At 43.4% G+C, this 23,205-nt stretch overlaps 1 protein-coding gene across 6 annotated transcripts in view; it reads right to left on the bottom strand.

Moving 5' to 3' along the window:
• Positions 1-2,741: 2,741 nt before the first annotated feature.
• The window catches only part of LOC120936136 (cytochrome P450 2K4-like), a 121,448-nt gene continuing 100,984 nt past the window's right edge, over positions 2,742-23,205 (bottom strand). For all 6 annotated transcript variants that reach the window (XM_040348269.1, XM_040348271.1, XM_040348266.1 and 3 more), the window contains 6 exons: positions 20,661-20,821; positions 16,343-16,519; positions 14,750-14,891; positions 11,012-11,196; positions 5,076-5,217; positions 2,742-3,313 (listed from right to left, as the gene is read on the bottom strand). In XM_040348269.1, coding sequence (XP_040204203.1) covers positions 3,135-3,313; positions 5,076-5,217; positions 11,012-11,196; positions 14,750-14,891; positions 16,343-16,519; positions 20,661-20,821 — 986 coding nt within the window. In that variant the 3' untranslated portion in view covers positions 2,742-3,134. The remainder of the gene's footprint in view (positions 3,314-5,075; positions 5,218-11,011; positions 11,197-14,749; positions 14,892-16,342; positions 16,520-20,660; positions 20,822-23,205) is intronic.

Raw genomic sequence — 23,205 nt, forward strand, 5'->3', positions numbered from 1 at the left:
ACCCTTAAATCGCTGCTTACCATGTTTTTTATATATATATATGTATATATATATATCTTTTAGCACCACCACACAACCTCCCGTATCTGCACCCGGGGGGAACACCCTTTTGGGTGTCCCATAATTGCTGCATACAGCCCATTGGGCTTACTTGGGTGAGTCATGTTTTCTTGCTCTTATCATACTCCTCAAACAAATTGCATTACTTGTAGCTTCGCTATAATAAAGCATGTTTTTTGATTATATGATATATCGTTCCAGATGTTAGAGCTAGACACGCCTCCTGAAGAAGTGACCTGGTCACGAAACATGTCGAAGGAATGTTAATTGACACATCCAATTTGTGCTCTACTTACCTGTGGAGTTTGCAATAATTTTAATCTTGGTGTCTAGTCACTTTCTGTGACTGACAATTGTTCACTTTTGTAAATCTGTTAATATATATTTTTTGTTATAAATTGTTACATTTTGTAAACAAATTGGGCCAAATTCTCAAAAACGCCGCCTAACTTAACTTTCAGCAGTTAAGTTACACAGGCGTTACATTTCTACCTAAGTGCCCGATCCACAAAGCACTTACCTAGAAATTTCAGGCCGTGTAACTTAAGTGCCTCCGTCGCAAGGCGGTCCTCCTCTCCGGGGGGCGATTACAATTTAAATGAGGCGCGCTCCCGCGCCGGCCGTACTGCGCATGCGTGTGACGTAATTTTCCCGACGTGCAGCGCGCTAACGTAATTTACGCTGGGCTTTGTGGATTGCAACGGGACAATAAAGTTGCGACGGGTGAAAAAAAAATACGCGCCGGGAAAAAAAATTCAAATTTAAAAAAAAATTGCGGCGATCGGAAAAAAGGTCTGGTTTTACATGGTGTACTAACTTTACACATTGTAAAACCAGCCCTAATTTAACGCGTGCAAATCGTAACTTATGCAGAAAACACAAAGCTTAAATGCTTTGTGGATCTGCTTAAGTACTCATTTGCATACGCTAGCCGGCATTTCGGATGCGGTACTGCATCCTAAGATCTGACAGTGTAAGTGTCTTACAGATGTCAGATCTTCTGCCTAACTTTGGAAAAATCCTTTTGAGGATCGTTTCCAAAGTTAGGCACAGAGATACGCAGGCTGAACAGCAGTTCCGCCTGCGTATCTCTTTTGAGAATTTGGCCCATTGTCTCTTATCTGGGTTCCACAACAGTCCAACCACTACTGGCAATCAGGGTCTTATGTTGGAGTGAAACTAATGCATCTCTTCTCCCTCTTTCCAATTCTATAATTTAGGATGATGGCACCCACCCCTACTCTCATTCAAACATTGAGGCAATCCTTCTCTAAATGTTTTTATTTTTGTAATCGATATTAAGAAAAGTTATGTTAATGCTCCTGCAAGAGTGGGAAAGTTGAAGATTGAAAGTATGTGTTGTAACATGTTTTTCTATTGGAAAATTCATAAAATATATTTTGGAAAAAAAATGTTTTTCACATTTGTTTATGGACACCATATATAACATTTCTGTTTGTATTTTTCTTCGGGTAGCACATTTATTTCTACCTTACACTGTTCTAGCTAAAGTATCCTGACTATCTTAAGCAGCAGCACCTTCAGTATTTAGTATATACATCACTTTGTAGCAGAAGCACAAATACATATTTTTTATTACATATTTTGTGATACAGTTTATTGCACCACTGATGTATTTCATGTACAGAACTGATGTTTTGTATGAATGTTTGTTTGTTAAATTGAGATTTGGATGCTCTGTCGTTTGCAATAAACTGATTTTAAAAAGATTAATATGCAGTGGAGGTGCGTCCCTCTCACTCCTGCACTGCCACTGAAATATAATACATAGATTCATGCATTGCATGAATCTATGTATTGTTGCTGCCGCCCACTATTCAGATGGCCGGCCCCCTGGTGAGCGCCGGCCATCTGAATAACGGCAGCTGGTTGGCTTTGGAAGTGCCTATCGGAGCCAGCAGCTGTAATCGGCTTCCAAATAGTTAACCAGGGGACGCACAGGGGGTGCGTTCCCTGGCTAACACTGACAGGCGTCTCAGCCAATCAGGTTCACCCATTCTGGTTACCGGTAACCTGATTGGCTGAAGCGTCATCGAGGGCGGGAGAAGACATTGAGGGATGGTGGAAGGAGGATGGTTGACCCCAGAAAGGTAAGTGCCGGGCAGGGGGGGGGGGGCAATCTGGCAGCATTTTACAGGGCACAGTGGCGAAAATTGATGGGGACAGTGGCTACAATTGATGGGCACAGTGGTGACAATTGATAGCACAGTGGCTGTGTTTAATGGCATGGCACAGTGGCTGAGTTTGATGGCACAGTGGCTGCGTTTGGCATGGCACAGTGGTGACAATTGATGGGCACAGTGGCGACAATTGATGGCACAGTGACGACAATTGATGGCACAGTGGCTGCGTTTGATGGCATGGCACAGTGGGGACAATTAATGGGCACAGTGGAGACAATTGATGGCACAGTGGCTGCGTTTGATGGCATGGCACAGTGGTGACAATTGATGGGCACAGTGGCGATAAATGATGGCACAGTGGCTGCGTTTGATGGCATGGCACAGTGGCTGCATTTGATGGCATGGCACAATTGCAACAATTGATGGCACAGTGGCGACAATTGATGGCATGGCACAGTGGCGACAATTGATGGCACAGTGGCTGCGTTTGATGGGCACAGTGAGGCTGCAATTGTTTTTTTGTTCATTTGTTTGTGCCCCCCCCCCCCCAAATTTTGAGCACCAGCCGCCACTGGGAGAATAATCCATGATCACAGCGGGAAGCAGGCAACAGTGCTGTCTTCTTAGGGTAACTAGGCATTTTGGGTGGAAGTTTTCTAGTATAATTTAGTTAAGGAGGGCCAGGGATGGTTTGTGTACTTTACAGTCAATATACATTAGTCTTCAGAACTGATTACCCTATATTAGTACTGTGTAATGTAATTCCTATATAAACTTGTTAAATTATTTCTGGATAACTAATTTATTAACCATTAGCTCTTAATATTCATCTTCATAGTTCATTTTCTTTATCTTGTTCAGTTTCATAGATGTAAATGGGATTTGTTTGACCATTCAGATCCTTAATCCTATATTTATTGCCAGTCTGTGTTAATTGCGAGTAATTGCACAGATCTCATGCTTCAGTGGATGGGTTGTAAAACCAACAGAGCCTGTGAGGTCCAGTTTTGCTCCTGGTGTTGCCTGGAAGGTGAAGTTTTGCAGCAATGTGGTAAAAAAAAGAAACAGCTCCATTTTAGCCAAGATCTCCCCAGCACAACTTCTCTTACCTTAGAAAAAAAAGTAGAGTGAAGAAATCAGTATTTTTTTAAAATAATAACTAAATAGAAATATTTACTAGGTGTAATACAGACATCTACTTTTGTGTGTCCATCTAGTCGAATACACATAATTTACATTGGGGGGGTGATTTACTAAAACTGGAGAATACAAAATCTGGAGCAGCTGTGCTGGGTAGCCAATCGGCTTTAAACTTCAGCTGGAAGCTGATTTGTTTCTGTGCAGAGCTACACTCTCCCGTTTTAGTAAATCAACCTCTAAAACCTCATACACATGACCGGATTTTCCGATGGGAATTGTGTGATGACGGGCTGTCGGCGGAAAATCTGACCGTTTGTATGCTCCATCAGACAATTGTCGGATTTTCCACGGACAAATGTTGGATGGCAGACTCTAATCGAAGCTGATTATATAACACTCCTGCGCTGGTACCTGCTTCTGATTAGGGTTGCCAAAATGCATCCTTCAACATCGCTAAATTGTTTTAGAACTTGTGGCCAGTTGGGGACGATGCATCACATTTGGTGGCTATGCCCTCGTGACTAGTTTTTGGATTAGGATATTTAATCATAGAAATTAGGTGAACATTTGAAAAACATTGAAAAATAAATCCAGACAACAAGGTAAGAAAAGGTAAGAAACAGTTCCAGGGTAAAGGAAAAACCTGTACACATTTTGAGTACAGCTGGCAGGTTTTTAGAGTACAAGCATGGTAGGTGAGATGAGGAATGTAGGGTAAACAACTCCCAAAATCTAATACAAAAAGTGGCTCAGTGGATACCTGTGGCCAATAATTATTTTCTAGAGCCAGCGCGCCATGGGGAAGTATTCAGGCTATAGAAAGAGCACACGCATGGGTGCCGCCACTAATGGCATCATCGCCGTTAGAAGCAGCACGCTCAGTTCGCTTGAGCCGATGTCTACGGCGCATGCGCCGTAGATATTGATGCCGGTATTTTATGCAAATATCTGCCAAACCTTTTAGTTTCGGCAGAAATTTGTTGCACCTACAGGTAAGCCTTAATCTAGGCTTACCTGTAGGTCAAAGTGGTTGTAAAGGGTTTAAAGAATGGGTTTAATGTAATGAAAGGAAAATGGCAGATTACATAGGGACTCCTCCAGCAGAGAGAAAATTTGCTTGACCTTACACACAGGGCAAGGCAACTAAGTACCAGCCAGCCAGAGATTTAGGTCACAGTGGAAAAACATAACAGAATGGAAAACAGATGTGAAAACCCACAAAATATATTCTTAGGCATCCCCTTCATTTTGGAGGGATCTGCTCTTGTTTGCTATTGCATCTCCAGGATATAAAATTAAGGGAGATCTCCCTTGTTGGAGAGCCATAGGACAAAAAAGCCTCACAGGGCCTTTAACATGTTCATACTTTATCAGAAAAATATTTTGGCATTAGATAGACTTTTTAGGGGACTTTGCTGGTGCTTCCTTTTTCACCACATTTTTTTGAGGCTGCAAAGTTTCCAACACATTGTGCTAAACACAGAAATGCATGTGCTTTGTCTGTATGCATCAAGATACATGTGCTTTAAAATTATGTAACTATGGTTAATGTGTGGAAAGGGCATGTTCGTTTTCTTAAAAAATATGGCACTTTATTTGCATCTTAGAAAACTACATTTTATGATATTGTTTACAATGGTTCTTGCATGGAACTTCTGCATTGTTGCCCTTTACTGACAGTCTGTCACTGTTTCAGGCCTCTGTAAAGTTTCCATCCTTTGAATTACTCACCTGCAGAAAATGGTATAAAAGCTTCATTCTTAACAAAGTTTCCCTCCGAGTCCAGAAAGTGCTGAGGGTAAAACTCTTCTGGCTTCTCAAAGTGCTCTTTGTCTCTTAGGACGGAATACAGTAATGGAATCACTTGAGTATCCTGCAAAGGAAAGAGGCGTGAGATGTTTGGATGAATCATAATGTCCAGCAGATGAATGAGTGAAACTTGCATTTAGACGCAAATAGTTTACCTCTGAGTTCCTTCACAGATACTTATGACCTGAATTTGACTCCTCCTAACCCTCCTTTTGACTTGCATTTGACCTTCTGACCTGCCATTGATCTGTTTTTAAGCTGAATCAATCCGCTTTCATATTTCTACTGACTTGTATGCTAACAAGTTACTGGTCACATGTGTAACTTGTGATCTTTTTAGCACCGTATGTATTGTGAAGTTTTCTAGAGCCATTAGTAAGAAAATAAGAAATTATTTGTTGGGTAGTACGTACAAATAGACCCAAACAAAGTAGATATATTTCTGAGACTGAAGATGGAAACATTTTACGGATTTGCACCACAGATCTTAAGCCTGTATGGACAGGCTGGACTTTGTGGCTGACGGGATGGGCATATTGCACCTGTAAATTAAATGAAAAATGGAGTTAGACTTACCAGTAACTCTGTTTTCAGTAGTAACACATTACCCTTTTAAGATTTTAGGGCGGGCCCTCAGGTCCCTGGCCAGAGAACCGAAAGATGGGTCTGAAAACATACAGAACAACAAAACCCCACAACAGATTATATTTTAGGGTGTGAATGTGCTGTCCTGGAAGACAACTGGAAATAGAGTTACCGGAAAATCTAACTCCGGTTTTCCCCCAGTCATCTTCCAGGCCAGCCCTTGAGAGGATAACCAAGTACTCACCAGGCTAGGGGACAACAACAGATTGCAGGACTTTCCTCCCAAAAACCTGGTCCTGGCTGGAGATCAGGTCCAGATGATAATGTTGGACAAAGGTGGAGAACTTTAACCAGGTCGCCGCTTTGCAGATTTGCTCTGGGGTAGCACCAGCCTTGTATGCCCATGTAGCCGCTGAAGCCCTCATAGAGTGTGCCCTAAGATCTTGCAGAGGAGAAAGCTGCATAGCTCTATAGCACTCTAGAATGGCTGACTTAATCTATCTAGCCAAGTTGTTCTTGGATGTTTGGTTTCCTTTCTGTTTGCCCCCATACAGAATAAAAAGGACATCTGACCTAAACTGTCTTGTAACCTCAAGATATCTCAATAAACACCTTCTGATGTCCAGGATGTTGAGATTTTCCCAGCAGAGTTAAAGAGAATGTTGCTCTTTGGTTCCCCTTTATGACCTGTCCAGTGCTTTTTAGGTTGATTCTTCCTCTTCTTGTGATCGCATTTTTGTCCACGACCGGTTTTCATTACTCGGTAGGAAAGGATATTCTCCTGTCTGCCATTCTATCCAAGATTGCATCCAACCCCAGCTGAACAAAAGGTCTTCGGAAAAGGGCAGATTGCATAACCTTAACTTGTATGGCAAATCCCTGAACCAAGTTTTGAGCCAGATACCTTTTCCTACTGCCACTGCCAGGCCTCATGCCCTTGCTGAGAGCTTCATTGATTCACCGATTGCGTCAGCAATGTAACCAACTGCTTTATAGAGAACTGCTAAATGAATGAAAAATAAGAACATTTTGAAATAAAAATATTTGTTTTTTTTAGTTTCTGTTTACATTTTTTTAAATAAGTAATTTTTTTCCTTCACTGATGTGCGCTGATGTTACACTTAACGGGCACTGATAGGCAGCACTGATGAAGCGGTATAGATGGGCACTCATAGGTGACACTTATGGGCACTGATAGGCAGCACTGATGAAGCAGCATTGATGGGCACTCATAGGTGGCACTGTTAGGCAGCACTAAGCGGAATCACTGGTGGGCGCTAACAGGCATCGCTGATGGGTCTGCTCTAATAATCATTGCACTGATTATCTGTGTGCATGTCCCCACTGAGGAAATACACTGTCAGCATTAGGAGAGCAATGCGATAACCTACATTTCCTTTTTACCATGTGATCAGCTGTGTCCAATCACAGCTACTCAGTGTAAAGAGCCCACTTCATAGGCTCTTTACCGTGATCAGTGATGCATTGTGTCCGAGGAACAACACCCCCCCTCCCCCAAGTCACCCATTCTGAAGGATGTCATATGACGTCCAGTCAAAATTGCAAAGCCACTACCCGGCCATCACTCTGCTATAGGCTGGGTGGGAAATGGTTAATCATGGAAACTGTCATTGTAAAATTTCTGCCTATTTGCAGGCAGAGGTGACCTAGTGATGGTGGGTTTAGGTGGTATCTACCTATTTATTTGTTCAGAGGGGTGTGGGGGTGGTTGGGGACAGGAAGGAAAAAGGGGACTAAGAGGGAGTCAGTTTTTGGAGTATTTGGCCAACTTCTTTATACTTTATTTGTTTTTTGTATGCTTTTAGTAAAGGATTGGGTAGCCCCAAGTTGGTGTCACTTTTAACACATTTCCTTCTTTGGTAGAAGCAAACATTATTGTGGTGACATCCACCCAGGTCAGACGGTTTTAATGCACCACAACAATGTTTTTGTGAATTCCCCCAATCAATAGTTGTTTAGTGTTCCCAGTCCACAAAGTAGGCAAAGTGTTTCAGGGGACCAAGTAGTACCACCTTCATCGTAATTGACAACAATGTGAAAAGACTAGAAGTGAACTGGAACGTTGAGGTTTTTTTTTCCAATGTGATTGTAGGCATGGCATTGTCAGCAGCTGGTTTGGTGGCTTTAACTGGGATTGACCATTTAACATTTTAATTTGGCCCTATAACCAATTTACATTTTAACATTTTAACCAATGCATTTAAAAATTGCATAGTCCATATAGTACGGGGGGTCAGCAACCTGTAGATTGCGATTTACCAGTATATTGCGGATGGGTAAATAGTAGATCGCAGTCTGGGTTTGCTGACCCGCCATTCCAGAGCATCATACAGAGTGCAATGCAGAGGGACTACTTGTAAAGTTGGAGCTGTAGTAGGGGAAAAGAGCCACCTAAGCCAATGCCTCCTCTATAGTGCTGACTCCTGTCCCATGGAGTGATACCAACTTCACTTCACCTCTTATCCCAGCTAGTGGTATCCAGTGAGGTTCCAGCAGCAGGAAAGAGGAGATCCTCAGGTCAGTGCGAAGCAATACACTGGGCATATTAGTATAGGGCCATTATATCCTGCTGTTTTACCCCCCCCCCCCCCCCCAACTTTACGTGTGAACAAGCTCTAAATATGGCACTGCTGAATGCAACTCAGGGATTATTCACAAATGCAGCAGGCACTGCTGCTCCTCTGAAAAGTGATCAGAGTGTGCTTTGACAGGTTGTAAGGAGGTGATATGTTGCCTCCTTACTACCTCATTTGTACTCATGATTGACGTGCAATGCGATTGAGACACGGTAGTACAGCAATTAAAGGTTTAAATCAGGTGTGAGAAGACGGCACTGGGCGACATTGTTGTTCCGATAGATCTCCACCTCTTTAACCACTTACGGATCGCCCGCTGTCGTTATATTTAGCTACTTTGAAGAGGAATACCATTGTTATGGTAGCAGCTAGCTACCATAACCCCGGTACCCTCTTCTTCAGCGGGCGGTCCTTTTTCAAAGATCACTTTTATCGCCACTCTCCAGAGCCATTGGCAGCGTTGGAGGCAATCGCATCTGTCCCCTGCCTGGGTATGGAGACGAGTGAGGGGAAGATGGCCCCCACCCGTCTCCATATCATTGCAGGGCAGAAGCAACGTCAAAATGTCACTTCTGCCCAATGTTCTTAAAGGGCCATTTCTTTTTCTTAACATGACATAAATTTGTATTTTATTATTGCATTTTAGCCTAAAAATTCGATCTATACCTCCTCTGTAACTCAAAACATGCAACCTGTAGAATTTTTAAAACGTCGCCTATGGAGATTTTTTTAAGGGTAAAAGTTTGTTGCCATTCCACAAGAGGGCGCAACTTGGAAGCATGACATGTTGGGTATCAGATTACTCGTCGTAACATTATCTTTCACAATATATATAAAAAATTGTGCTTTACTGTTTTCTTTTTTTTTTATAAAGTGATTTTTTTTCCAAAAAAGACCGCTGCGCAAATACAGTGTGACAAAAAGTATTGCAACAACGGCCATTTTATTCTCTAGGGTGTTAGAAAAAAAATTATATATATATATATATATATATATATATATATATATATATATATATATATATATATATAATGTTTGGTAAGTAATTTTCTAGCAAAAAAAATGTTTTTAACTTCATAAAGTGGCTCGGTCCTTAAAGCGGAGGTCCTTCCCTAAAAAAAAAAAGTCAAAAATCCAGAGGACGGCCAAAATCGCGGGCACCCTGGACAGGTAAGTGTGCTTATTAAGTGAGTGAGTGAATAACTTATATAGCGCTACAAATGCTTTGCATCTAGTGATGTCCTAATCCTTCAGAAGGGGTGGGTCTTAAGTTTTTTCCTGAAGGCCCGATGGTTTTCCTCCCTGCGGATGTCCTTGGGTAGAGCGTTCCATAGCCGTGGTCCTTGGATTGCAAATCTTCGTTCTCCCTTTGATTTGTAGCGGGACTTGGGGATGTGGAGGAGGTTTTGGTTGGTTGATCAGAGAGCGTGATTGGGGTGTAGTGTTTTGTTTTCTCGCATAAGTATTGAGGAGCGTTTCCTTGTGTGCACTTGTGGGTGAGACAGAGGGTCTTGAATGTGTTAGTAGTGTTAGTGTGAGGCCTCATACACACGATCGAGAAACTCGTCGTACAAGAAACATTGTTTTCCTCAATGAGTTCCTTGTCAGGCTTGTCGAGAATCTTGTCAAGCTTTCTTTGCATACACACTGTCAAGACAAAATCTCGTCGTTCTCAAACGCGATGACGTACAACAAGTACGACGGCACTATAAAGGGGAAGTTTGATTCCACTGGTGCCACCCTTGGGGCTGCTTTTACTTATCTCATGTTACTGCGTGTTAAGTAAAAGTTTGGCGCTTTTCAGTCTGTTACATCGTGACGAATGTGCTATCTCCATTACGAACGCTACTTTTACCGAAGGTGCGCTCCCGTCTCATACTTTATCCTGAGCATGTGCGGGTTTCTAAGACCCTGTACACACGATCAGTCCAAACTGATGAAAACGGACTGAAGGACCATTCTCATCGGTTAACCGATGAAGCTGACTGATGGTCTGATGTGCCTACACACCATCAGTTAAAAAAACAATCGAGTCCAACGCGGTGACGTAAAACACAAGGACGTGCTGAAAAAAACTAAGTTCAATGCTTCCAAGCATGCGGCGACTTGATTCTGAGCATGAGCGGGTTTTGAACCAATGTTTTTACGTACTTACCATTGGTTTTGACCTATCGATTATCAGTCAATCAGTTCAATTTTAAAGCAAGTTCTTAATTTTTGGACTGAAGGATAACTGACTGATGGGGCCCACACACGGTCGGTTTGGACTGATGAAACTGAACTTCAGTCCGTTTTCATCAGTTTGGACTGATCGTGTGTACAGGGCCTAAGCATACACACGAACGTGTTTCTCATCGTAAATCAGCCCGACGAGAAACACGACGAGGAAATTGAGACTCCCGACGAGAAAAAAGAGAACTTGTTCTTTTTTTTTCTCGTCGAGATCCACAACAGTTTTCTCGACGAAAAACATACACACAACCGTTTTCCTCAGCAAAAAAGCTCTGCCACCATGTTTCTTGATGGATTTTGTCGAGGAAAACGGTTGTGTGTACGAGGCCTCAGTGTTTGTAGCTGCTGACTTTTGCGTTTTTTTTTTCTCAGCTGGACCTCCGCTTTAAGTGGTTAAGGTTGCTTATACCTGATATAAAATAAACAATAAATTGTGATACTCACTTTGGGTATAAAGAATCCTTTGAAAGTCACATCTTGAGTAGTGGCATGTGGAATGTTTGTTGGCACAATGTTACCAAACCTTTGGATTTCATGAATGACGGCATCCGTATATGGCATCTGTTTTCTATGCATCACCTGAGGTTCTCCTGACCCAATGACTTTCTCAATTTCAGTCTGGACATTTTCTGTCATCGAGATATAGACATATAGACTCTTATTTAAAGTTTCTCTATTTTGTCCACTTATATAGTTCATTAAACATAATTGCCAGTATAAATGTGTTGTGCATGTTACTACTAATGTGTTTTAACCACTTCGGCTCGGGAAGATTTTGCTCCTTAATGATCGAGCCATTTTTTGCGATACGGCACTGCGTCGCTTTAACTGGGCGGTCATGCGACGTTGTACCCAAACAGAAAAAAAAATGTCCCCACAAATAGAGCTTTCTTTTGGTGATATTTGATCACCTTTGTGGATTATTTTTTGCGTTATAAACAAAAATAGAGCGACAATTTTGAAAAAAATACAATATTTTTTACTTTTTGCTATAATAAATATCCCCCAAAAATATATATATAAAAAAAAAAATCCTCAGTTTAGGCCGATACGTATTCTTCTACCTATTTGTGGTAAAAAAAAATCGCAATAAGCATTTATCATTTGGTTTGCGCAAAATTAATAGCGTTTACAAAATAGGGGATAGTTTTATTGCATTTTTATTATTTTTATTTTTTACTACTAATGGCGGCGATCAGCGATTTTTTTCGTGACTGCGACATTATGGCGGACACATCGGACAATTTTGACAAATTTTTGGGACCATTGTCATTTTCACAGAAAAAAATGCTATAAAAATGCATTGATTACTGTTAACCACTAGGGGGTGCTGAAGGGGTTAAGTGTGACCTCATATGTGTTTCTAACTGTAGGGGGGCGGGGCTGGACGTGTGACATCATTTATTGCCTTTCCCTATATCAGGGAACAGACGATCAATGACAGCGCCACTGTGAAGAACAGGGAAGGTGTGTTTACACACACCTCTCCCCATTCTTCAGCTCCGGGGACCGATCTTGGGACTCCGGCGGTGATCGGGTCGCGGGTCCCGCGGCCATGGAGCTTCGGACCGGGCCGCGAGCTCGGGCCCGCGACCCACGGCTGGGCATTTAACAATCACGTACAGGTACGTGATTGTGCACAGCCGTGCCATTCTGCCGACGTATATCGGCGTTAGGCGGTCCTTAAGTGGTTAAATACAGTGCTTTGAAAAAGTATTCATACATCTTAAAATGTTCCACATTTTGTCATGTTACAACCAAAAATGTATGAGTATTTTATTGGGATTTTATATGATAGACCAACACAAAGTGGCACATAATTGTGAAGTGGAAGGAAAATCATAAGTGGCTTTCAACATTTTTTTACAAATAAATATGTGAAAATTGTGGAACGCATTTCTATTCAGCCCCCTTTACTGTGATACCCTAACTAAAATCTAGTGGAATCAATTGCCTTCAGAAGTCACCTAATTAGTAGATATAGAGTCCACCTGTGTGTAATTTAATCTCAGTATAAATACAGCTGTCCTGTGAAGCCCTCAGAGGTTTGTTTGAGAACCCAACCAACAAACACCATCATGAAGGCCAATGAACACACCAGACAAGTCAGGGATAAAGTTGTGGATAAGTTTAAAGCAGGGTTAGGTTATAAAAAATATCCCAAGCTTTTACAATCTCACAGAGCACTGTTCAATCCATCATCCAAAAATGGAAAGAGTATGGCACAACTGCAAACCTACCAAGACAAAGCCCTCCACCTAAACTGACAGGCCAGGCAAGGTTAGGAGAGCATTAATCAGAGAAGCAGCCAAGAGGCCCATGGTAACTCTGGAGGAGCTGCAGAGATCCACAGTTAGTCCTGCACTCCACAAATCTGGCCTTTATGGAAGAGTGGCAAAAAGAAAGCCATTGTTGAAAGAAAGCCATAAGAAGTCCTGTTTGCAGTTTGCAAGAAGCCATGTGGGGGAGACAGCAAACATGTGGAAGAAGGTGCTCTGGTCAGATGAGGCCAAAATGTTACTTTTTGTCCTAAAAGCAAAACACTATGTGTGGCGGAAAACTAACACTGCACATCACCCTGAACACATATAGCCATATTCAGGTAGAGATACGACGGCGTATCAGTAGATACGCCGTCGTAACTCCGAATCTGCGTCTTTGTGTATTTAAGCGTATTCTAAAATTGAGATACGCTTAAATGTTGCTAAGATACAACCGCCGGCGCCGTCGTATCTTAGATGTCCATTTACGCTGGCCGCTAGTGGCGTGTACGCTGATTACGTCACAGGCGCGGCACCTCCCCTCTTCCCGGCCGCTGTTTGAAGTTACGATTCTTCTACAAGTGACGTCACAGGTGCGGCACCTCCCCTCTTCCCCCCGCTGTTTAAATTAACGATCCTTCCACGAGTGTAGCAGCGGGCGGGAAGAGGGGAGGTGCCGCGCCTGTGACGTCACTCAGGGAAGGATCGCAACTTCAAACAGTAGGCGGGAAGAGGTGAGGTGCCGCACCTCGGCTTTTCTTGTTTAAAAAAAAAAACACACAGCGTGGCAGCATGGGCGGCTTTGCTTACACTGTGGGCCGGATAAAACACACAAGCGTGCCGGATGTGGCCTGCGGGCCAGGTTTGGGGACCCCTGCTCTATGTCGAACCTTCATGTCTCTCTATGTCAAATCTTTTCACTCTATGTCGAATCTTTTCTCTCTATGTTGAATCTTTTCTCTCTATGTCGAATCTTTTCTCTCTATATCGACTATTCTTCATGTCTCTATAATGTCAAATCTTTTCTCTCAATGTCGAATCTTTTCTCTTTATGTAGAATAATATTGGACTAATAGAGTTAAGGTTAGGCACATTTTACCGCTACGAAAATGAAAACAAAGCATTTGTTTATGTCGGATCTTTCGGTTTTCGTTTTCTGTGCTTTCATAATCGTTTGTTAAAATGATAACGAAAATACCTGACATTCGGACGAAAATGCATTCAGACAAAAACAAATGCACATGTCTCCTAAACATACAGTAAGAGCTACAATGGAATGGTTTAGATCAAAGCATATTCATGTGTTAGAATGGCCCAGTCAAAGTCCAGACCTAAATCCAATTGAGAATCTGTAGCAAGACTTGAAAATTGCTGTTCACAGACACTCTCCATCCAATCTGATAGAGCTTGAGATATTTTGCAAAGAAGAATGGGCAAAAATATCGCTCTCTAGATGTGCAAAGCTGGTAGAGACACCCCAAAAAGACTTGCAGCTGTAATTTTGTAATTTCAGTGAAAGGTGGTTCTACAAAGTATTGACTCAAAGGGGCTGATTACAAATGCACACCACACTTTTCACATATTTATTTGTAAAATATGTTTAAAAACCATTTATCATTTTCCTTTTTTTCAAAATGATGTGCCAATTTGTGTTGATCTATCACATAAAGTCCCAATAAAATACATTTACTTTTTTGGTTGTAACATGACAAAATGTGGAAAATTTGAAGGGGTATGAAGACTTTCAAGGCACTGTATAAGCACAACAGCAAACTCCAAAGGAACTCGGTACTATATATGGCACCTATTTATAGATTCCCTGTAGTCTGAGTGGTCACAAAGGAGCCATGAGATAATTGAGGTAAATGGAGAGAACCTCTGTCATGCCAAAATAAAATAGAACAAAAGCAAAATGACTTACTTTGGATTTCTGGGTACTTCATCATTAACAGAAGGCCCCATCGGAGAGTAGAAGAGGTTGTGTCCATTCCAGCAGCAAACAAGTCCGTAATAAGAGATGTCAGATTTGCATCACTGAAATATAACTCTGGATTTGGCTTTTCCTGAAATTCACACAGTTAACAATTATGTCATTATATTTTCCCTGGAATTCATATGATACAGCCATGAGGTCCTCAACCTTCATCCGGTATACAGCCCGATTTAAAAGGTTTTGGAAACCCGCGGGCAAAATTGATATTTCTGCTTGAAAGAAAATATGTTATTAAAAGCATGGAAGCACCAATTGCTGATGTAGCACCCTCCTAGTTAGGTGCTAGATTTAGATATAGAAGATAGGATTTAGTTTGTGTCGGTGTAATTGTTTGTTAGGTAAAAGCATAGTTTGCTCACTGTACTCTGCATTCTGCTAGTCAGGTCTGCTCTGTGTGCTCAGCTGCTGCCATTCTGTCTGATAGCTTCCTCTGTATCCATGGAACTTGAGACGTTTCTGGATGATAGGTGTGGAGTTATGCACATGGCATCATAAATATTGATGCAGCCCTGGCTTATCCCAGAGAGGCAGACATCCATGGCATGCTGGGAGACTACATATATACTGTCAGCACACTGAGCTCAATGTCTTTTTACAGAAAGGATTAGTCAAGCCTGGAGGGCACGCCTTTGCTGTTATGTATGCCTACATGAGCCCTTAGGAAGGACACCTAAGAGCCTGGATGCTGGGACCCTGGATCTAAAGGAAGCTGACTGAGGTGGACTGTCCATTGAAGATCTGGTCATCACCAGAGTAAGATGTCGCTTCAAAATTGGAAGGAAGTGTTACAAAGTAATTGTATATTTAAGATTTAATAACTCACATATATGATATATGGTTATAATAAGAGAGTTCTATTGTCCAGAGCGAAAGCTTTAACATAAAACACCTTTATTAGAGCTTATACAAAGTCTAATCTAACACACAGAACCTATCTATAGTATCAAACAAGACCGTAGGTTAAAATACATACATTTACATGAAGGAATCTAGAGCATATTCCTCTAAAACATGGGTAAAAATCTCCCAGCAATAGAACCCTGCGCCAATGATGTCATCGGCACATGTGCTGTGAAGAAACAGCCCCATTCCATTTCTTCACCAGTGAGTGCTGTGACCGGCGGCACCCACGCATGCTGTGACCAGCTCTGTGACTGGACAGAGCGGCGTGATGTCACAGAGCCAGAGTTCGTGGCCCCGGAAGGACGAGAGGCGAAGATGGATGCGGCCTGCAGTGGGGACAGCGCAAGCTTTGTTTGCAGGTAAGTGTCACATATTATGCTTTTACCTTGCAGGGTGAAAGGAAGGAAGTAAAACCCATCAGGGTTTACTTCACCTTTAAAGATACAGTACTGTCTTGATTCAGTACTCAGTAGTAGACAGATGTACCTCAATTAGCTTGTGAAAGGAACAAACAGGCCTGTAGACCAGAATTGACACCTAGACTAAGGTTCCCACCCGTTCGCGACACCCTTTAATGAAAAATATTAAAAGACACAGGCTACAAAGAATGATGTATACCTCCTTTTGTCTGACAAGGAAGACCTCAACAACATTTCTCAGGTCATTGACATCCAGCTGGTTCTTCTGGTTTGTGAAGGTTTCTCTGATAAAGGCATGCAGTTCATTTACATAAGGCACAACCTTTCTGTGACTCCCAGGTAGCAAACGGAGGAGAGATGGAAATGCATTATACAGCTGAAATAAAAGATAGGCATTGGCATTTATATATTAGAAATAGGGCAAGCATTGCTTTGTAAGCATTCTGTAAACACAGCCAACACAAATAATAGGTTTAAATGTGCTTTCCAATGAAATAGCTATTCCCATGTTTTATTATTCATATGTAGCACCAAGCTCCCAATGACAAGGGCGCTACTTTAAATTTAGGGGGTGTCTGAGCCATAGTTGGGCTCAGACTCTGTTAATTCTATTTAAATTCGCCTCTGTTCTGGCTGTGGTTGTGCTTGGTAGAAGTATCCTCTGTTGCCTGTAGGTGGCGTTACCACTTCAGGCCCATGTGTGTTGACTGACCCTTCTCGGCAGCAGCCCAGTAGGAGTGGTGCCCCACTGTGCATGCTGGGAGGGGATACTTAAGGGGCAGATGCCGCTTTTCGGGGTCCTTCGCCTCGTGACCCTCCTGGCGTGAGGTGGGTGTGCGTGATTTCAGTCTCGGGACCACTTTTGGTCTGAGGCTGTGTTCCTGTCTAGTAGGCCCAGCTATGCTGGCTGGGGCCTATGGTTCTACAGGTGATCCCAAGCTGTCTGTCCAAGTGGAGGAAGCTTCTTAGCGAAGGAAACCAGGGGAGGATCTGCCCTGGAGGAGACAAGCAAGGCAAGCCGATGTCTCGTGATGGGCCTAGTAACCTTGTTAAGGAAAAGGGATCCACTACGCAAATTGTCTTACAGTCCGCCGGATTGGCTTAAACGCTCTTTGGACTTAAATCCTGTGGCAGAGGATTCCTGGCTATCCATCCTGTGTTCTCAGACGGTCTGTGGCAGAGGCTGTTTCTATACTGTCCGTGCATCATTTCGACTGCTAGGCCATGAGAGAGGGGCCTATGCGGGTGAGCAATACCCACAGGAGTGAGTGGTGAATACTGGAACTTTAAATACTTTTTGTGCATTCTGTGCCACGTGCCTGAACCTTCCCCTTCTCTCTATACTCTCTACTTCCTTCACAAGTTTTATGCAGCAAAAATATCAAGCCTACAGTTAAAGGTTTTACATCTTGTGTGGACATTGCAATTTCTACAGACTTCTTCCCCTGGACAACAAACTTAGGCCCCGTACACACGACCGAACATGTCTGCTGAAACTGGTCCACAGACCAGTTTCAGCGGACATGTTCGGTCGTCTGTACGTCCGACCGGACAATTTTCCGGCGGATCGGACAGGTTTCCAGCAGACAAATGTTTCTTAGCATGCTAAGAAACATGTCCACTGGAGGCCTGTCCGTTGGACATGTTCGGTCGTCTGTACAGACTCACCGGACACGTCCGCTCGGCCGAAAGCCCTCGCATGCGTCGAAGTGATTTGACGCATGCGTCGAAGCATTGAACTTCCAGGGCCGCGCACGTCGCCGCGTCATCGTCGCGGCGACGGCGTGGCCACGTCACCGTGTATCGTGTCCACGCTTATTTCTTTTTAATGGTGTGTACAACCATCAGACAGAAATCTCCGGGCTGTTTTGCGATCCACTGTGCCTGTTGTTAGTATCGGAGGGGAGATGAGGAGAGCGCGCGGAGCTTGCTGGCGTGGAGGACATGCCGGCGCCATCTTGCCTACCTCCATGCTGGCTGAACGGAAAGAATTCCGTCAGCTTGTGCGGTTTCCTCTCCTCCTTTCGTGTCCTCGTCATGCTCGGAGGGTTCCCCAGGTAGATGGGCACAGGTCTCGGGTGGTGGAGTTATCCTGGATAGCTGTTGTGAGCCGTTATGCGTCCCGGTGGTGCGGAGCTCTGCTCTCAGGCGACCATCTCAGACCGCGGCTAGCCACGCCCCTATGTTTATCCAGTTTTAAGCAGCTGCTCACATTTTACATTTTAGGTCTGACATCTTACTGTGTCTATTTAATTCTTAATTACTTGGTCCTAAGCGCTGAGTGGTGCTTTTTGGAGTTAGGGCAGTTTTTAGCACTTTTTTCGTGATACAGAATATAATTTTAGAAAAAGAAAATCTGAAATCAAGAAAAGTATAACAATTGCTTTCAATGGAGGCTTTAGCAAGTCCAGGATGCCTTTATAACAAGTCCTTAGCATTTCAGGAAAAGTATCAAAAAGTCGTAAATGAATAGAAAGAAATATGACGGATGCATCTTTAGGTTTATATGTTTATGGTAGGATTTAAAAAATTGTCTCATAAAAACATGCAGGGTTAATAGAGGTTCCCCTAGGGATAAGTGGTGCTTGACAGTGGCAGCTGGTGCTCCAATTTTTTTTTTTGGGGGGGCGCAAAAAAACAAAAAAAAAAAAAAACAATTGCAGCCTCACTGTGCCCATCAAATGCAGCTACTGTGCCCATCGATTGCAGCCACTGTGCCCATCGATTGCAGCCACTGTGCCCATCAAACGCAGCCACTGTGCCCATAAAACGCAGCCACTTTGCCCATAAAACGCAGCCACTGTGCCCATCAAATGCAGCCACTGTGCCCATCAAATGCAGCCACTGTGCCCATCAAACGCTGCCACTGTGCCATACACCGGTGAACCTGATTGGCTGAGACGCCTGTCAGTCTTAACCAGGTGCACACCTTGTGCAACCCCTGGTTAACTATTTGGAAGCCGATTACAGCCCTCAGGCTCTGATAGGCACTTCCAAAGCCAACCAGCTGCCATTATTCAGAGGGCCGGGGCTCACCAGGGGGCCGTCCATCTGAATAGTGGGTGGCAGCGACAATACATAGATTCATGCAATGCATGAATCTGTGTATTGTTTTTCAGTGGCAGTGCAGGAGCGAGAGGGGGCGGCGCTCCTGTTTCCTCTATAGATGCACCGCCACTGGTGCTTGATCGCCTGTGGTTAAATGGGAATACTTCCTTGGTAGTTGTGACATTAGTCAGTATGATAGTTGATGAGAGGTTCATTGACTGATAGCATGATATTGTGGGTGTGGTTAAAAGTGGGCATGATCAGTAGGGTGTCCCCAGATTTCATTTTGAAAATCTGGTAACCATAATCCAAAGAGCATAAAGCAGTTTCATACTTGTTAGCCATCATCAGTGCAGTGCATGGACACAACAACCTTTTTCATGGAGTAGGGCTTGGGAACCAATGAGAAAGTAGAGTGCAGTAAATTATGGTTCAATTACAGTATGTTATTCTGCTGGTAACAAATATTATTCCTGGACATACTTGAGCAATGCCACCAGAGAAAGCCAACTGACCTAGGGGCTCCATGGCATGCATGCTCCTGAGCTGCAGCTCTATGCAATACACAGATGTGGCTTGGCCCCGCACCCCCTGTTCTCTCCTCTATGACTAACTGATTGACAGCAGTGGTAGCCAACGGGACCCTGCTGGTGTGTCTGCCAATGAGGAGGGAGAGGCTGGATTGGAGGAGGTTCGAGTATTGATGGGGGGGGGGGGGTTTACCTTCATGCATAGAGTGCTTGAAGGTAAAAAACCTTCAACTTTCAGAAGCACTTTATCAATGTAAGGCTAGAGTTCCCCCATAATATCAATGAATTGTAATGCTTGCTAGAGTTCCCCCATAGTAATCAATGCTTGTATGTAGATGTATCCTTTAACCCAGAGCTTCTAGGATTAATTACACAGAAGCTAAGAACAACCTTGCCAAATGTTATGTACTGAGCAAAGAACAATAACATAGATAAGGCGTGCAGAGGGAACAAGGTTTTAGTTGGTCACACAGAAAATAGATTGCTATATTTTACACATGTTGTATAATTGTGACGAGTATTACTTGTATAACCTAATTACTTAAATACGATTGGCTGAGCCAAGGGCGTTCCTTTTCTTGTATGATTTGATTAGGTGCAAGTACGCACGAGAAATAAAGTCTAGTTTTGGATTCACCATATTGCTGTGGGTGTCCTGACTCGCAGATGCATCCGAGAGCTCCATACATCCAGAAGTCCTAAAAAACCCAGGTCTAGTTGAACCACCAACCTTACAATCAACACATGGAAAAAATAGAAATATCTTAAATAGAAGCTTTCCATGTGCACAAAAATAACACAATCAGCAACTTGCACCAATTTAAAAAAATGACCCTGTTTTTAAACAAGCACATCTGCTAGTATACTCATATATTATTTTAAAAAGCCCAATTTCTGGTCATATAACATATGAACAAGTTGCAGTAAAGGTGAACTTACTAAAACCATTGGGCTTCCCATGATTTTGATGCTATCGTTGATGATTGTCAAAAGTCTCTGAAGTTTTGGATCATCATACTCAAAGCGATGGCCCAATAGGATAGAAACAATGATATTGGCTACAGCAGCATTCACAATTGTAGTGTTTTCAAATGGTTCTCCTGAAAGAAGAGTAAACTCTTAAAATCATTATGGTTCACTAAAAAGGTAAGTAAGATAGTAAAGGGGGAAAAAAATCAGCATATAGAAAATTCCAGGAAACGGGAGGTGTAGCTGACAGAGAAGAGTATAAAAAAAGACAACAAAAGGAGGCCAAACAGAGAAAGAGGAGAACATTGCAAAATTTATTAAAGCGGATGTGCCATGGGAAAAAAATATTAAAAGCCAGCAGCTACAAATACTGCAGCTGCTGACTTTTAATATTAGGACACTTACCTGTCCTGGAGTCCAGCGCCGATCGCAGCAGAGGATGAGCGATCGCTCGTCTCTCTGCTGCTCCCTCCGCCATCCACGCTGAGGGAACCAGGAAGTGAAGCGCTGCGGCTTCACTGCCCGGTTCCCTATGGCGCATGCGCGAGTCGCGCTGCGCCCGCCGATTGGCTCACACGCTGTGTGCTGGGAGCCGAGTGTTCCCAGCACACAACGGGCGACAGACGAGAAGTCAGAAAAACCAGTTTTTTGCCCATAGCGTGGGGCCGGAAGTGGGTGCAAATACCTGTCTTTAGACAGGTATCTGCACCCACCCTCCCCCCTGAAAGGTGTCAAATGTGACACCGGAGGGGGGGAGGGTTCCGTTCAGCGGGACTCCACTTTAGGGTGGAGAACCGCTTTAAGAAAGGTGATAAAATCTTGTATAGGTATGTAGCAGCCTGCTCCTGTTGGGCTGGCACTGCTTTAAATTTAGAAGGGACTCTGAGTGTTAGTTAACTCAGACACATATAATTTTGGCTAAATTTGGCTTTTGTTTCAGCCGTGGCTGTGCTGAGAGTGACCACCATTGTTCGCCTGGGGTGTTTCTACCACCCCAGGCCAAGGGTGGCAGCAGCTAAGTCAGGGTGATATTGGGTGTCTCCCCTCGGCAGCAAATCATTGGGGGTTGGTTGTCCCGCTGTGCATGCTGGGGAGGGGTACTTAAGGAACAGACGCCAGTGAACCGGGGTCATCGGTCCCTGGTCTGTCGTCCCACCACCTTGTGGCCCTCCTGGCTGCGGGTGCGTGCTCCTGCAATCCTGGCTCCGGGACCACGTTGGTCCGGGGTTGTGATCTGTTGAGTAGGTTCAGTAGTCAGACTGGGTCTATGGTTTCAAGGTGATCCTGTGCTGTCCGTCCTGGAGGGAGGAAGCCACTTGATGAAGGACCCATCTTGGAAAGGACCAAGCAAGAGGCTGGTATCTCAGGAAATGCCTGGAAACTTCATCGAAGAACGCACCATATACTGAGAGGCTTGATGGTGATCGCCTATCAGACTTGAGTTCTACAGAAGTTAATCTGGAGAGATCCGGGTGCTGAATCCTGTGTTAGGGGATTCTGGAATGAAAGTGTCTCCATTTAAAGGAGGGTCTGTGGCATAGACTGTACTTTGTTCCGTGCACCACTCTGGCTGCTAGGCCGGGGAGAGGGACCTATCCGGGTGTGCAAAACCCACTCTGGCTAGAGTGGCAATGACGAGAACTGTGTTGCTGGAAGCAGGAGTGTTTCCGAATTGAAATTACGCACCTGAACCTATCTACCCGTTTACCCTTTCAACCACTTATTTCTTACCAAGTTCTGAAAAATAAATCTTAGAAAAGAAGTGTAAAGTGTGGACATTGAACTTTTTCAACTCTCATCTACTACCCTGGACGGCGAGAAAAAAGAGGTAACATGCTGCCTGAAAATATTCAGCAGCTCCTTTGGGAGTAGTGCTACAATGCTTTTAATAAACTTCCAGCAGATGTAGTGAGACAGTCAACAGTAAATTGCTTCAAACATGCTTGGGACAAACATAGATCTATACTCAGACATAAAAGTTAAAGGAAAAAAAGGGGGGACAGACTCGATGGACTACTCTGTCTTTTACTGTCGTAACTTTTCTGTTTCAACTGAACTTTCATTTTAATTCCGGTTAAATGTTCAATTTGCATCAAAACAAAAAGGTTTTCAAAGTTTTACATTCCTGTTTTTTATTTAGAAAGTATCTATAGCCTTTTAAGAAAAGCCTGACCCTTGCCAGGATGGTGCTAAGAAAGACCCTTGGGGTCTCTCTGCTGTGGTCCAACTCAGTCAGAGCTAGAGATTTCCAATTAGAAGAGAACATAAGATTTTGTGATTGCTCAAATTGGACTTACTACTAGGGATGATAGACGCAAGTTCGACTCCAACATTGGGCGTTCGCCCTTCCGCCGAATAGCGAACAATTGAGGGTGTTTGCTGCAAATTGGAAAGCCGCAGACCCTTTAAAAGTCTATGGGAGAAATCGAAAGTGCTAATGGTAAAGGCTTATATGCATGGTATTGTCATACAAAGTGTATGGTGACCTGGGTCCTGCCCCAGGGGACATGTATCA

This window comes from Rana temporaria, chromosome 4, assembly GCF_905171775.1.
Source record: "Rana temporaria chromosome 4, aRanTem1.1, whole genome shotgun sequence".
NCBI classification, from domain to species: domain Eukaryota; kingdom Metazoa; phylum Chordata; class Amphibia; order Anura; family Ranidae; genus Rana; species Rana temporaria.